We start from the raw sequence: 16,070 nt of genomic DNA on the forward strand, positions 1-16,070 counted from the left end.
AGAACGGATCGGATCGGAAGGTCCAAAACTCGATGCCCCTTCTGCCCTAATTAAAACATCGATCAAGGCGAGCTGTAGACGTACCAACTGAATGGCGTACACTTCAGAATCGTTGGTGTGATTAACAGTGATGTAGTAACTACCTGTTGCCTGTATAGAGATTTTTGGGTTTTAAGTATCAGGAAGGAAGTATTTTACGAGATTATCTTAAATTTTCTGTGACCTTTAACACGACTTTGTGCAAGGGTCGCCCGCCAGTTTAACCTGAATTGGGCATTATCTTTCATTTCTGTCCGTACTACAAGTCAAAGTATGTGAAATTCATAATTTAATTTACGATTGTCATAAAATTGTCCAGAGTGACGAGCCATGTCAATGCTGAGTTAAAAACAAAATTCCTTCCTCTATGATTGGTATCAAATTACAAAATTTCTAATAAAACGTGTTCCTCTCAAACCTATGTTTCTGGTAACACAATTATAAATACAGACTAAACTGATACTGAGGCTTTGTCCGTCCGTTTCTCACGTGTTTTAGGAAAAGGCCACATACTAAGCTCTGGGCTTGAGGATTCCTTGCTTACTTCATACTACTGCACGTTGCCGAGTCTAGGAGCAGTATGACGATATCAATAATCAGACTGCTGTGTGTCTTCCAACACGAACGCCACGAACACTAGTTATCTATATTTGTGTTTCAATAAGATTACAATGGAGACTTTAAACAATATATAAAGAAGCAGTACAGCCTCTGATGTATCATTCAGATTTGTCCATTCAAGGCAAGAAGATCAAAGGATGAAGCTATGGGTAAAGTATCCTCTCGATCATCACTCCAATTCTGTAGACCAGGCAATTCGACGAGACGAAATTCGGTTGTCAAATTGTACACGACGTGTGGCTCAAAATTGTTTAATCTTAATAAATTTAAAGTATCAAATGCACATAAAACAGTTGGTTGTGTACAGCTGTTTTACATTTATTTACGTAGAGTGGAAATGTATTTCAATAAAATTCATATATGTGTGTGTTTTTGGGAAACTAGCCGATGCTTGGAATTACTGAAATTAGGCAGCTGAGATTTGTCGCACTGTGCTAACCGGTCATTAGCAAATATTGAGTTTAACATGCTGTAGATATTTTCACTTTCTTCTGAGATTTATTACAGAACTTCGTAAGTTATTCTATTTCCTATGTCATTATCCAAAATCACGATTTGAAAATTAAAATCAATTTTACAGATTTAAAGCATCCGGGCACAGCCTTCAAATTTAATGGAAGAGACTTAAAAAATCAAACAAATAAAACAATTCAATATACGCAGAGCAAGAAGTGCAACAGATTTTAATTGATTGACCTGATGATGATGAGATAACATCGAAACATGTCGTCAATGTAAAATGTAACAAGATCTAGTATCTAAGGAAAAATGTTATAATTTTAAGTAATTTTAACAACATTTTTAAGTTTGTGTAAAGACGGTAAATAAATTATTGTATTAATGAACACAAATATGACGCAATTAAGCTATAAAAGATATATAAAAAAAAAAGATATTTATATTTTTCTAGGCATGTACAGCTTGAACATAAGTTGAAGCTTTGTGGACGATATTCTACAGCGTTGAAATACCCTATTAAACAAAGTAAACGCGGTTGTTAAAAGCACTTACGCAGAGTAGTTATAAGACCGTGGTCAACCAAAAGCATCACTTCTGTCTCCTCCATCTAAATTCTATTTTGTATTTCCTGTTTTCAGCTGCATCTGATAAAATCTTCGACATTAACGTCATTTTAGACGATTTTAGAATGACATTTGTATTTCATTCGTGTGTGAAGTTGATAACAATGCCTGAAATCATTAACGTAAAATAAATCATGCTTAAACTTGTTGAATTTCTACAGAGTTGGATCTTCATCGTCTACCTTGTCGTGATTTATTCTGCCATTGGATCTCCGAAGATAAAAGGAAACATGCAACAGCTATCCGAGAATAATTCGAAGAGAAAATCAATATTCAAACATAAAAACTTTCCAGGTCATGTCCATAAGAACAGACACAAATACGGAGCTAATAAAATGGATGGATATAATCACCATGAAGCACGCACATTTACAAAAGTTGCAGTCATGCAACCTGCTGAGGAGAAAATTTCCGAAAAGTACCTCGTCGAAGTACCAGCACGTCATCTTTCTACCTCTGAAAAAGAATTTTCCGTGCCTGTCCACCCCGTGGAAGCTCAAATTCTGGCGGATAGACGGTACCCAGTTGAAATTCCGGAACGCTGTAGAAGTTGCCTTTCTAAACCACAATCTTACCCTGATAAAATACCAGTTCATGGCCCCCAATCTTGTTCATTTCAATTCGAAGTTTCTGTTGAACAATCATATTCACGAATTGTAGAGAAAGATGACCCTTTAATATATAAATAAAATACATAATTATGCCGTAGTGCCTTAATTTTTGAAAAAGAACAGTATGCAATTATGAGCGGAAAGAATATTTTCCAAACTCATAATCATTGACCTAAATTGTTCTGGCGTGCAGAAATCGCCCTTACATTTGAGTATGGACATTACTTACACAATGTGCCTACTTCTTAAATACTAGTACCCCAAAGCACTGTGCCAGACATACTAAAGCTGAATTTCTATTTGAATTGACTAACACCACACATAAGCATACTTTTGCTAAGATTTTCTGGATTTTGAAACTCGAAATTTCAACAAAAGTTTATCTTGGGGCAAAAACGTAATGCCTATTTATTAAATAACTGAGGTCCCCATTAATAGAACGGGTTTCTTCTAAGAATAAATTGTAGAATTCCTTTAATATATTCTCGATAAATTACGTACCACGTTCAGATTAAAATTGTAACAGCATTTATCTTCCGTAATACCTGTTTTTACAGATTATTTGCAGTCTTTTTACCTGGGGCTGCCAACTGGAGCAGGTAACATAAAATTGTCCACGGGAGAAAAATCTACTTTTTGTATGCGTGTTTTAACACGGGCCACAAACTATGCCATAAACAATAAGAGCACTCTTAAAAATCATATATAAATCTTTCCAAATAAAAAACACTGAATTATTTGTCCTTATCGACATATGAGGGTCCTAAAATGAAACGATATGACATAGCACATCTTTTCTCTTACTTAACGCTATGCCGCCATGTTGTAACAAAACGTTTAGGTCTAAATAGATGGATTTATCCATAAGAGATTTCATGATTTCGTAGAAAGTTAATGACTGTGGTGATTCTGTTGTTATAGGTTTGCTGTTCTGTTAAGTCATCAAAATTCGTTGGTATTCAAGTTTGTCATACGTACAGCATAATTTAGGACTAAATGTGTGTTATAGGTGCTTTAAACAAATCTTCGATGTGATTTTAATATAACTTTAAGATCCAGTGTAAATTGCACGCTAAATATAAGTAAATATAACGCTAATGTAATGGGGCAGTACAAATGTAGTTTATAGAATCTAAAGTCTTTGCCAATATTACAGAACATTCTGGTTCTCGTCAGTCTTCCTACCTCTTTACCTGACGCGTTAACACTCAGTACCTTTGTTTTTGTTGACGAAATACGCGGTCGCCTTGGTTTTTTATTTGTTTGTTTGTTTGCAGTTGAGAGCAATGTCTTATAGCACGTTCATCTCATTCAATGGTAAAAATAGTGAAATATTTATGTATTATCAGCGACATTATGACCAAGTGTCATTGAAGATCGAGTCCAGTATTTTAGAATATAAACCAAGTGGCTCTTGAATGATCACTGTCATTTCTATCCAGAGCTTCCTACTGCTTACTGCAACATGAGGACACTGGTAAGTGAACAACCACTATTGAAAATTATAACAGTATCACACGAGTAAGCTTGTGTCGACATTAAAAATTTGATTTTAATCCTAAAATACTTGTAGTAACTGTATTATAAATTTTAAATCACACTTCGTAAAGGAACACACACACAGCAAACCCCTATAACCAAAATTGTCATACCATAAAGTGCGTCGTTCATCTTCAACGAAGAATTAGGACTCAAATCAGTATCAGCCCAAACATTTACATATAACACACTACGTTCTTATCTAATTTCAATGGATTACATCTGAAGTGTTAATATTAAAGAAGACAAACATAAGATAAATTAAATATTAATTTCCAACCTTAAATCATACTTTTAACTGTAAATCAATTAATGTAAAAGGTACAATTTTTACTAGATAATAATTCAGAATTGTCCGAATGTTGTTATTTCTATTATTTTTCCATCAACATCATCATCATAATCATCATCATCATTATCGTTTTCTTCGAATTTGCTTCATTTCCTGGTTTGACTAAATTTTAATAATTTTTGTCCATATTTCCACAGTCAGCTGTTCAATACGTCAATACCTTTCACGTAATATAAAATATACCATTTAAAAGGCAGCCCAATAACAGTCACGCACAACGGCACAAAAATAAAATTAAAAACAGGTCACTTCTTAGCAACAGACTCTTTATACCTTCTTGTAACACTCATATCAAGGTCAAAATGTTTGCTAGGTCACTGCTCACCCGAGATGCGCAGAAACTATGCGCCATATTTTACGTCGATAAATTTATTATTCTGAATTCATACGAAAAACCTCTTGTTGCTAGACATTAAATTATCTCAATATTCTAAAACAATGCTATAGAGGCCGCTGAAGAGTGACCAGAATGAAATGAAATTTGGAAAAAAAAAGTGCCGTACGTGGAGCCACAAATAATAATCCTAACGCCCTGAATTCCTCACAGATAATTAAGTGTGTCAATATTTCTAAAATGTGCATTCGTTAATGATCTTTGCCGTTGCAAAATCACAAGTTTAAAATTATTTACTGATTTTCGAATTTAGATCACATATACATCAACCTTTGGTGAATGTTAGAAATCCATTATCATTGTAAATGCACTTATTTACGTAGAAATAATCAAATATTTGTAAGCAAAAGAATGTAATTAAATTTTTTCCAATACAGTATTAATCTTATCACCGATTACGTCATAATCCGCTATTTTACTTCATTTACAACTTTATGTTCTTTGATTTGAAACTCAATTTTATTTTCTTCGTATCAACTGAGAGAATTAGTGCAGTATTAAATATATTTATTACTATTACCGCCATAATAATTAATAATAACATCACTAGTAGTTGTAATAGTATCATAAAAAACAATCTATATTGTAAGAAAGACCACTAAGTAGAATAACTTATAAACCATTCATGTTCTTTCATTTTTCCACAGCTCTGCTTTCTCGCCCTGTCCCTGGCCATCATTGCTTCTGTCAATGCCAAGCCAGAGAACTCACATACAGAAGAGAATGCTGAACCAGAATTAACACCTGCAGAAAACAGCCCTTCAAAGAGGTCGCTGCCAAGATATGGACACGGACACGGATACGGACACGGACACGGACACGGACACGGACACGGATACCCACACGGCCTAAGCCACGGATATGGACTCAAGGGCGAACATTTCGGCGTCCGGAATGAGATTCCTCAGATCATCAACGAAGGCGTGGAAATCTACCAGCCTCATCACGCTGGTATCAAATGGCCTGTACCAGTTGAGACCTCCTATTCTGTAGTAAAAGAAGTCCCGGTCCCTGACCCATACCCTGTTGAAGTCAGAGTTCCAGTCGATAGACCTTATCCCGTTGAAGTGCCTGTCGCCGTCCCTCAACCTCAGCCATATCCTGTCAGGTTCCCAGTTCCAGTCCGTGAACCGTACCCTGTCGAAGTCGAAGTCCCTGTCGATCGTCCCTACCCGGTTGTTGTAGATCGACCTGTTCCCGTCGTTGAACGAGTACCAGTCGAAGTGCCAGTTCCCGTCGAAAGGCCCTATCCCGTTGAAGTGAGAGTTCCTGTACCCAACCCGGTCCCCGTTGAGTTTCCAGTCGACCGGCCATATCCTGTGTACGTTGACAGGAGGATCCCTGTCCCTGACCCCTACCCTGTCGAAGTGCAAGTTCAGGTACCCGTCTACATCCCAATTGAAGTGCCTGTCGAGGTACCCGTTGATCGTCCTTATCCCGTTGAAGTTCAGGTACCAGTGTCTGAACATTACCCAGTGGAAGTCCCTGTGGCTATAGAGGCGACTTTGCCCCAGGTTTACCAAGCAGATTCATTCCTACCTACTGGAAATATTCCTCTCTCTTTCGGAAATCTAATTCCCCAGACACAGTATCCCGTTCCACAACTTTACCCGGGGCATCTGGATTATCCCTATCCGGGACAAGTTCCCTCTGCACCCTTGCCCAGATATATTCCCTCTCACTCATGGAATAGTCTACCAATTCACCGTTCGGGTCACTATGGAAAAATCCACTAAACCTAAAATAACTTATTTAAGATTTATTTAAACCCCTCAGACCAAATGAGCTGGACTTATTAATCAAATAATTTAATATTTATTTGTCATGCATTTTTCAACTTTCCTTTCATATATTCAGTAGTGGTGAAAATAAAGACTTCATGTAACAGATTCAATGTGTTCATTCTTTTGCTTACTTCATACGCGAACAATTAAAATGCGCAAGTTAACTGTGTGACGTTATAACTGTACAGTTCATACAGTTAAATGGTCCAGTACCTGAAGTAAAGTAAAGTAAAGTTTGTCCCACTATACGCCATGTAGGCGTTTGGGGTGAGAGGAGGTATAGCTCCTCTCTTCCTTGACCTCGGCACTAGATGGGGGTGAGTGGTCAGCATCACGCCCCGGCCGGCTTTACCCCCGGGAAAGGACCCCAGTACCCATTGTAGAGGAGGCTGGGTGGGCCCCAGAGCCGGTCTGGACGCAGAGGCTAGAGGAAAAATCCTGCCCCCATCGGGGATCGAACCCCGGTCGTCCAGCCCGTAGCTAGTCACTATACTGACTGAGCTATCCCGGCTCTGTCCAGTACCTGAACTGAGTAAAATTACGACAATTTCCCTAGTGAAATTCATCATGATACGTGGAACCACAGTTTTAACTTTTTATTTCTTGTAATTAATCAAGGCAAAAATAAATATCCACATAAAATCTTTCGGTTTTCCCCATCTTCAAGGACTAGCACATCGCTTAGGTCACTCAGAAGCTGTGACTGAAGAGAACGCAGTTTATTTATTACGTGTGTAGCAACAGAGATTCATTATTCAGATCAGTTCATTTCCAAATTTATTTTGCACAGTTTAAATGCGCATTTAAATTATCGTCTATTGAGCACTTAATGCAATATGCACACCTTAAGACTTCTATTAGTATTAAACCAAATGGGGTATATTTAAAAGTGTCTACTTGTTTGAAACTTTCTCAAAATGGTAAACCCATAAGTTTTCGATTACAAATTTGTCGAGAGGTTAAGGGTTTTTAATCCTTGAAAACTGTGCATTTTTCTGCCCCACAATGTCGATACCTGCACGGCTAAGCGTTTACAGGCTGAATTTTAACTTAGTCCACCGAGGGAAATAAAGGAATAAAAAAATAATTATATATTTTAAATTTAAAGGAGTTAATTAAAAAAACAATTTCCCTCTTCTGGATCAATCTGAATAAGGGTTGCACAAAACTTGGCCGTTTATTACCTCGATTTAGTATTTCAGAGAAAAATATTGAATATGAGGTTCATGGAAAAATTTGTCATTGTTATGTTTACAAATTACTAGGCCTACCTTGTTATCTGCGTACAAGGAAATGCAAATTTAAAAAATTATTTCTTTCTGTGAATTTCGTTGCATTGTAAACAGTTTACTGAGGTTAATATATGAAATAATACGAGAAAGGCAAAATAGTAAACAGCGAAAATTACAGACAGAACAGGCCTACTAATGACGGAGGCAGTATGGCCTCTGAAACGTTGGTTAACATCGACCAGTCTACACAGCGCAACAACCCAGAAGACAGAAACCTTCATCGCCCTGATGACGGAGGCAGTATGGCCTCCGAAACGTTGGTAAACATCTACCAGACTACACAGCGCAACAACCCAGAAGACAGAAATCTTCATACTCATCGCCCTGATGATGGAGGCAGTATGACCTCCGAAACGTTGGTAAACATCGACCAGACTACACAGCGCAACAACCCAGAAGACAGAAATCTTCATACTCATCGCCCTGATGATGGAGGCAGTATGACCTCCGAAACGTTGGTAAACATCGACCAGACTACACAGCGCAACAACCCAGAAGACAGAAATCTTTGTAATAACGACTTTCAAAGGGAAGCACCCTATTAAAATCAAAATTTCGGTATACTATAAGTTCACATAACAAGCAAAATATTTTAACTACTTAGGAAACACTTATTTCAGTCTTTGAGTAAAAATATTTAGAATTGATAACGAATAGATGTGATCATACGCGTGGTACAATAGGAATAGTAATGACTAGAATACAATAAATAAAACAAATTAAATTCTACAAAATTGTGGCTGTTTAATATTAACACAGGTTTAAAACAGCAACAATTTACAGAGACAGAGACAAATGATAGAAACTGCATCAGTGAAAATTTATAGGAATGACGGTAAATGAACAAACGATTAAATAAATTACGCAAATTAGACATTAATTAAATTTATTTAATTTAAATTATAGAATTCAGAGTAATATGTTTGACTGTATTTGTCATGTGGAAAGATTCGAACCAGACCGCATTCCTAATCTGCTGACAGATTATACACCAAGAGGAGTAAGATTCAAGATCCATTGGACTGCAAAGGGCGACCGCCTCACTAGAGGAACAGAACGGATCGGAAGGTCCAAAACACGATGCCCCTTCTGCCCTAATTAAAACAACGATTAAGGCAAGCTGTAGACGTACCAACTGAATGGCGTACACTTCAGAATCGTTGGTGCGATTAACAGTGATGTAGCAACTACTGGTGGCCTGTATAACGGTTTTCGGGTTTTAAATATCAGGAAGGAAATATTTTACGAGATTATCCTAAATTTTCTGTGACCTTTAACACGACTTTGTGCAAGGGTCGCCTGCCAGTTTAACCTGAATTGGGCATTATCTTTCATTTCTGTCCGTACTACAAGTCAAAGTATGTGAAATTCATAATTTAATTTACGATTGTCATAAAATTGTCCAGAGTGACGAGCCATGTCAATGCTGAGTTAAAAACAAAATTCCTTCCTCTATGATTGGTATCAAATTACAAAATTCCTAATAAAACGTGTTCCTCTCAAACCTATGTTTCTGGTAACACAATTATAAATACAGACTAAACTGATACTGAGGCTTTGTCCGTCCGTTTCTCACGTGTTCTAGAAGAAGGCCACATACTAAGCTCTAGGCTTGAGGCTTCCTTGCTTACGTCATACTACTGCACGTTGCCGAGTCTAGGAGCAGTATGACGATATCAATAATCAGACTGCCGTGTGTCTTCCAACACAAACGCCACGAACACTAGTTATCTATATTTGTGTTTCAATAAGATTACAATGGAGACTTTAGGCAAAATATAAAGAAGCAGTACAGCCTCTGGCGTATCATTCAGATTTGTCCATTCAAGGCAAGAAGATCAAAGGATGAAGCTATGGGTAAAGTATCCTCTCAATCATCACTCCAATTCTGTAGACCAGGCAATTTGACGAGATGAAATTCGGTTGTCAAATTATACACGACATGTGGCTCAAAATTTTCTAATCCTAATAAATGTAAAGTATCAAATGCACGTAAAACAGTTGGTTGTGTACAGCTGTTTCACATTTATTTACGTAGAGTGGAAATGTATTTCAATAAAATTCATATATGTGTGTGTTTTTGGGAAACTAGCCGAAGCTTGGAATTACTGAAATTAAGCAGCTGAGATTTGTCGCACCGTGCAAACCGGTCACTAGCAAATATTGAGTTTAACATGCTGAAGATATTTTCACTCTCTTCTGAGATTTATTACAGAACTTCGCCTACATTTTGTCAACTGGAATTTGTTTCACGTTTTTATAAATGTGGTATTTCCTTAAAATTATTGGGGATAATCAGTGTGGGTTCCGTCATAATCGATCTACATTCGACAGATACTAGAGAAAAAGAGGGAGTACAATGGGACAGTCCATCAGCTATTTATACTTGCTGCCTCCAACCTCAGGGCGCCCTGATGATGCAGGCATCAAGGACCTCTGAAACTTCGGTAAACATTTGCCGGACTACACAGCGCAACAACCCAGAAGACAGCCATCTTCAGACAAATAGGTTTTGAAGAAATATTCTGCTGCCTGAAGATTTGTAATCGGTCCAGTTTTGGCCAAAGAAAATATTTATATTTCTCTATGAATGTACAGCTTGAACATAAGTTGTATTTTCTGTTTTCAGCTCCATCTGATAAAATCTTCAACATTAACGTCATTTAAGAAGACTTTAGAATGACATTTGTATTTCATCATCACCATGCTTAAACTTGTTGAATTTCTACAGAGTTGGATCTGCATCGTCTACCTTGTCGTGATTTATACTGCCATTGGATCTCCGAAGATAAAAGAAAACATATAACAGTTATCCGATAATAATTCGAAGAGAAAATCAATATTCAAACATAAAAACGATCCAGTTCATGTCCATAAGAACAGACACAAATACGAAGATAATAAAATAGATGGATATAATCACCATGAAGCACGCACATTTACAAAAGTTGCAGTCATGCAACCTGCTGAGGAGAAAATTTCCGAAAAGTACCTCGTCGAAGTACCAGCACGTCATCACTCTACCTCTGAAAAAGAAGTTTCCGTGCCTGGCTACCCCGTGGAAGCTTAAATTCTGGCGGATAGACGGTACCCAGTTGAAATTCCGGCACCCGTTGACCACCCATATCCTGTAGAAGTTTCCGTCTCTAAACCACAATCTTACCCTGATAAAATACCAGTTCATGGCCCCCAATCTTATTCTATTCAATTCGAAGTTCCTGTTGAACAACCATATTCACGAATTGTAGAGAAAGATGACCCTTTAATATATAAATAAAATGCATAATTATGACGTAGTGCCGCAATTTTTGAAAAAGAACAGTATGCAATTATGAGCGGAAAGAATATTTTCCAAACTCATAATCATTGAACTAAATTATTCTGGCGTGCAGAAATCGCCCTTACATTTGAGCATGGACATTACTTACACAATGTGCCTACTTCTTAAATGCTAGTACCCCAAAGCACTGTGCTAGACATAGTAAAGCTGAATTAATACTTGAATTGACTAACACCACACATAAGCATACTTTTGCTAAGATATTCTGGATTTTGAAACTCTAAATTTCAACAAAAGTTTATCTTGGGGCAAAAAAGTAATATCTATTTATTAAATAACTGAGGTCCCCATTAATAGAACGGGTTTCTTCTAAGAATAAATTGTAGAATACCTTTTAATATATTCTCGATAAATAACGTACCACGTTCAGATTAAAATTGTAACAGCATTTATCTTCCGTAATACCTGTTTTTACAGATTATTTGCAGTCTTTTTACCTGGGGCTGCCAACTGGAGCAGGTAACATAAAATTGTCCATGGGAGGAAAATCTACTTTTGGTATGCGTGTTTTAAAACGGGCCACAAACTATGCCATAAACAATAAGAGCACTCTTAAAAACCATATATGAATCTTACCAAATAAAAAACACTGAATTATTTGTCCTTATCGACATATGAGGGTCCTAAAATGAAACGATATGACATAGCACATCTTTTCTCTTACTTAACGCTATGCCGCCATGTTGTAACAAAACGATTAGGTCTAAATAGATGGATTTATACATAAGAGATTTTATGATTTCGTAGAAAGTTAATGACTTTAGTGATTCTGTTGTTATAGGTTTGCTGTTCTGTTAAGTCATCAAAAGTATTCGAGTTTGTCCTACGTACAGCATAATTTAGGACTAAATGTGTGTTATAGGTGCTTTAAACAAATCTTCCATGTTATTTTAATATAACTTTGGGTTCCAGTGTAAATTGCAGGCTAAATATAAGTAAATATAACGCCAATCTAATGGGGCAGTACAAATGTAGTTTATAGAATCTAAAGTCTTTGCCAATATTACAGAACATTCTGGTTCTCGTCAGTTTTCGTACGCTTAGCAACGATCGTCCTCTGTTCCTGACGCGTTAACACTCAGTACCTTTGTTTTTGTTGACGGAATGCGCGGTCGCCTTGGTTTTTTATTTGTTTGTTTGTTCGCAGTTGAGAGCAATGTCTTATAGCACGTTCATCTCATACAATAGTAAAAATAATGAAATATTTATGTATTATCAGCGACATTATGACCAAGTGTCATTGAAGATCGAGTCCAGTATTTTAGTATATAAACCAAGTGTCTCTTGAATGATCATTGTCATTTCTATCCAGAGCGTCCTACTGCTTACTGCAACATGAGGACACTGGTAAGTGAACAACCACTATTGAAAATTATAACAGTATCACACGAGTAAGCTTGTGTCGACATTAAAAATTTGATTTTAATCCTAAAATACTTGTAGTAACTGTATTATAAATTTTAAATCACACTTCGTAAAGGAACACACACACAGCAAACCCCTATAACCAAAATGGTCATACCATAAAGTGCGTCGTTCATCTTCAACGAAGAATTAGGACTCAAATCAGTATCAGCCCAAACATTTACATATAACACACTACGTTCTTATCTAATTTCAATGGATTACATCTGAAGTGTTAATATTAAAGAAGACAAACCTAAAATAAATTAAATATTAATTTCCAACCTTAAATCATACTTTTAACTGTAAATCAATTAATGTAAAAGGTACAATTTTTACTAGATAATAATTCAGAATTGTCCGAATGTTGTTATTTTTATTATTTTTCCATCAACATCATCATTATAATCATCATCATCAATATCGTTTTCTTCGAATTTGCTTCATTTCCTGGTTTGACTAAATTTTAATAATTTTTGTGCATATTTCCACAGTCAGCTGTTCAATACGCCAATAACTTTCACGTAATATAAAATATACCATTTAAAAGGCAGCCCAATAACAGTCACGTACAACGACACAAAAATTAAATTAAAAGCAGGTCACTTCTTTGCAACAGACTCTTCAGACCTTCTTGTAACACTAATATCAAGGTCACAATGATTGCTAGGCCACTGCTCACCCTAGATGCGCAGAAACTATGCGCCTAATTTGACGTCGATAAATTTATTATTCTGAATTCATAGGAAAGACCTCTTGTTGCTATACATTAAATTATCTCAATATTCTAAAACAATGCTAAGAGTGACCAGAATGAAATGAAATTTGGAAAAAAAGTGCCGTACGTGGAGCTACAAAAAATAATCCTACCGCCCTGAATTCCTCACAGATAATTAAGAGTGTCAATATTTCTAAAATGTACATTCATTAATTATCTTTGCCGTTGCAAAATCACAAGTTTAAAATTGTTTACTGATTTTCGAATTCAGATAACATATACATCAACCTTTGGACAATGTTAGAAATCCATAATCATTCTAAATGTTCTCATTTAAGTAGAAAAATTAAAGTATTTAAAAGCAAAATATTTATAATTAAATTTTTTCCAATACAGTCAATCTTATCAATGATTATGTCATAATTCGCTATTTTACTTCATTTACAACTTTATGTTCTTTGATTTGAAACTCAATTTTATTTTCTTCGTATTAACTGAGAGAATTAGTGCAGTATTAAATATATTTATTACTATTACCGCCATAATAATTAATAATAACAGCACTAGTAGTTGTAATAGTATCATAAATAACAATCTACATTGTAAGAAAACCCACTAAGTAGAATAACATATAAATCATTCATGTTCTTTCATTTTTCCACAGCTGTGCTTTCTCGCCCTGTCCCTGGCCATCATTGCATCTGTCAATGCCAAGCCAGAGAACTCACATACAGAAGAGAATGCTGAACCAGAATTAACACCTGCAGAAAACAGCCCTTCAAAGAGGTCGCTGCCAAGATATGGACACGGACACGGATACCCACACGGCCTAAGCCACGGATATGGACTCAAGGGCGAACATTTCGGCGTCCGGAATGAGATTCCTCAGATCATCAACGAAGGCGTGGAAATCTACCAGCCTCATCACGCTGGTATCAAATGGCCTGTACCAGTTGAGACCTCCTATTCTGTAGTAAAAGAAGTCCCGGTCCCTGAACCGTACCCTGTTGAAGTCAGAGTTCCAGTCGATAGACCTTATCCCGTTGAAGTGCCTGTCGCCGTCCCTCAACCTCAGCCATATCCTGTCAGGTTCCCAGTTCCAGTCCGTGAACCGTACCCTGTCGAAGTCGAAGTCCCTGTCGATCGTCCCTACCCGGTTGTTGTAGATCGACCTGTTCCCGTCGTTGAACGAGTACCAGTCGAAGTGCCAGTTCCCGTCGAAAGGCCCTATCCCGTTGAAGTGAGAGTTCCTGTACCCAACCCGGTCCCCGTTGAGGTTCCAGTCGACCGGCCATATCCTGTGTACGTTGACAGGAGGATCCCTGTCCCTGAACCCTACCCTGTCGAAGTGCAAGTTCAGGTACCCGTCTACATCCCAATTGAAGTGCCTGTCGAGGTACCCGTTGATCGTCCTTATCCCGTTGAAGTTCAGGTACCAGTGTCTGAACATTACCCAGTGGAAGTCCCTGTGGCTGTAGAGGCGACTTTGCCCCAGGTTTACCAAGCAGATTCATTCCTACCTACTGGAAATATTCCTTTCTCTTTCGGAAATCTAATTCCCCAGACACAGTATCCCGTTCCACAACTTTACCCGGGGCTTCTGGATTATCCCTATCCGGGACAAGTTCCCTCTGCACTCTTGCCCAGATATATTCCCTCTCACTCATGGAATAGTCTACCAATTCACCATTCCGGTCACTATGGAAAAATCCACTAAACCTAAAATAACTTAAGATATTGTAAATGCGTCATATTGTGATTCATAATATTAAAAATATATATTAAAAACTACCGTCATTTAATTAAATGATGTTTTAAATCTTTTAATATTATTATAATTGTGATTGACGGTAATTTTTAATATATATTTTTAATACTAAAATAACTTATTTAAATTTTATTTAAACCCCTCAGACCAAATGAGCTGGACTTATTAATCAAATAATTTAATATTTATTTGTCATTCATTTTTCAACTTTCCTTTCATATATTCAGTAGTGGTGAAAATAAAGACTTCATGTAACAGATTCAATGTGTTCATTCTTTTGCTTACTTCATACGCGAACAATTAAAATGCGCAAGTTAACTGTGTGACGTCATTACTGTACAGTTCATACAGTTAAATGGTCCAGTACCTGAACTGAGTAAAATTACGACAATTTCCCTAGTGAAATTGATCATGATACGTGGAACCACACTTTTAACTTTTTATATCTTGTATTTAATCAAGGCTAAAATAAATAACCAAATAAAATCTTTCGGTTTTCCCCATCTTCAAGGACTAGCACATCGCTTAGGTCACTCAGAAGCTGTGACTGAAGAGAACGCAGTTTATTTATTACGTGTGTAGCAACAGAGATTCATTATTCAGATCAATTCATTTACAAATTTATTTTGCACAGTTTAACTGCGCATTTTAAATTCTCGTCTATGGAGCACTAAATGTAATATGCACACCTTAAGACTCCAATTAGTATTAACCCAAATAGGGTATATTTAAAAGTGTCTACTTGTTTTAAACTTTCTCAAAATGGTAAACCCATAAGTTTTCGATTACAAATTTGTCGAGAGGTTAAGGGTTTTTAATCCTTGAAAACTGTGCATTTTTCTGCCCCACAATGTCGATACCTGCACGGCTAAGCGTTTACAGGCTGAATTTTAACTTAGTCCACCGAGGGAAATAAAGGAATAAAAAAATAATTATATATTTTAAATTTAAAGGAGTTAATTACAAAAACAATTACCCTCTTCTGGATCAATCTGAATAAGGGTTGCACAAATCTTGGCCGTTTATTACCTCGATTTAGTATTTCAGAGAAAAATATTGAATATGAGGTTCATCGAAAAATTTGTCATTGTTACGTTTACAAATTACTAGGCCTACCTTGTTATCA

At 36.7% G+C, this 16,070-nt stretch overlaps 2 protein-coding genes across 8 annotated transcripts in view; one reads left to right on the forward strand and one right to left on the reverse strand.

Moving 5' to 3' along the window:
* The window catches only part of Ance-3 (angiotensin-converting enzyme Ance-3), a 183,419-nt gene that overhangs the window by 107,847 nt on the left and 59,502 nt on the right, over window positions 1-16,070 (reverse strand). The gene's annotated exons all lie outside the window — the stretch shown is intronic.
* LOC147875171 (uncharacterized) lies at window positions 3,636-14,908 on the forward strand. Its single transcript, XM_087347977.1, has 4 exons — window positions 3,636-3,670; window positions 3,796-3,830; window positions 5,286-6,365; window positions 13,841-14,908. Exons 1-4 carry the CDS (start codon window positions 3,640-3,642, stop codon window positions 14,891-14,893), a joined length of 2,199 nt encoding a protein of 732 aa, XP_087204103.1. The 5' UTR covers window positions 3,636-3,639; the 3' UTR covers window positions 14,894-14,908.

This window comes from Zootermopsis nevadensis, unplaced genomic scaffold, assembly GCF_977971745.1.
Source record: "Zootermopsis nevadensis isolate Lab colony 2312 unplaced genomic scaffold, Znev_1.0 Znev_ptg000001l, whole genome shotgun sequence".
NCBI lineage: Eukaryota > Metazoa > Arthropoda > Insecta > Blattodea > Termopsidae > Zootermopsis > Zootermopsis nevadensis.

What these genes read in the sequence shown, in the direction of transcription:
- LOC147875171 (XM_087347977.1), top strand. Translation starts at nt 3,640, where the DNA reads ATGTCTTATAGCACGTTCATCTCATTCAATG. An exon ending in CACGTTCATCTCATTCAATG is followed by an intron (nt 3,671 to 3,795) that starts GTAAAAATAGTG and finishes ATTTCTATCCAG; the next exon opens with AGCTTCCTACTGCTTACTGC. An exon ending in ACTGCAACATGAGGACACTG is followed by an intron (nt 3,831 to 5,285) that starts GTAAGTGAACAA and finishes ATTTTTCCACAG; the next exon opens with CTCTGCTTTCTCGCCCTGTC.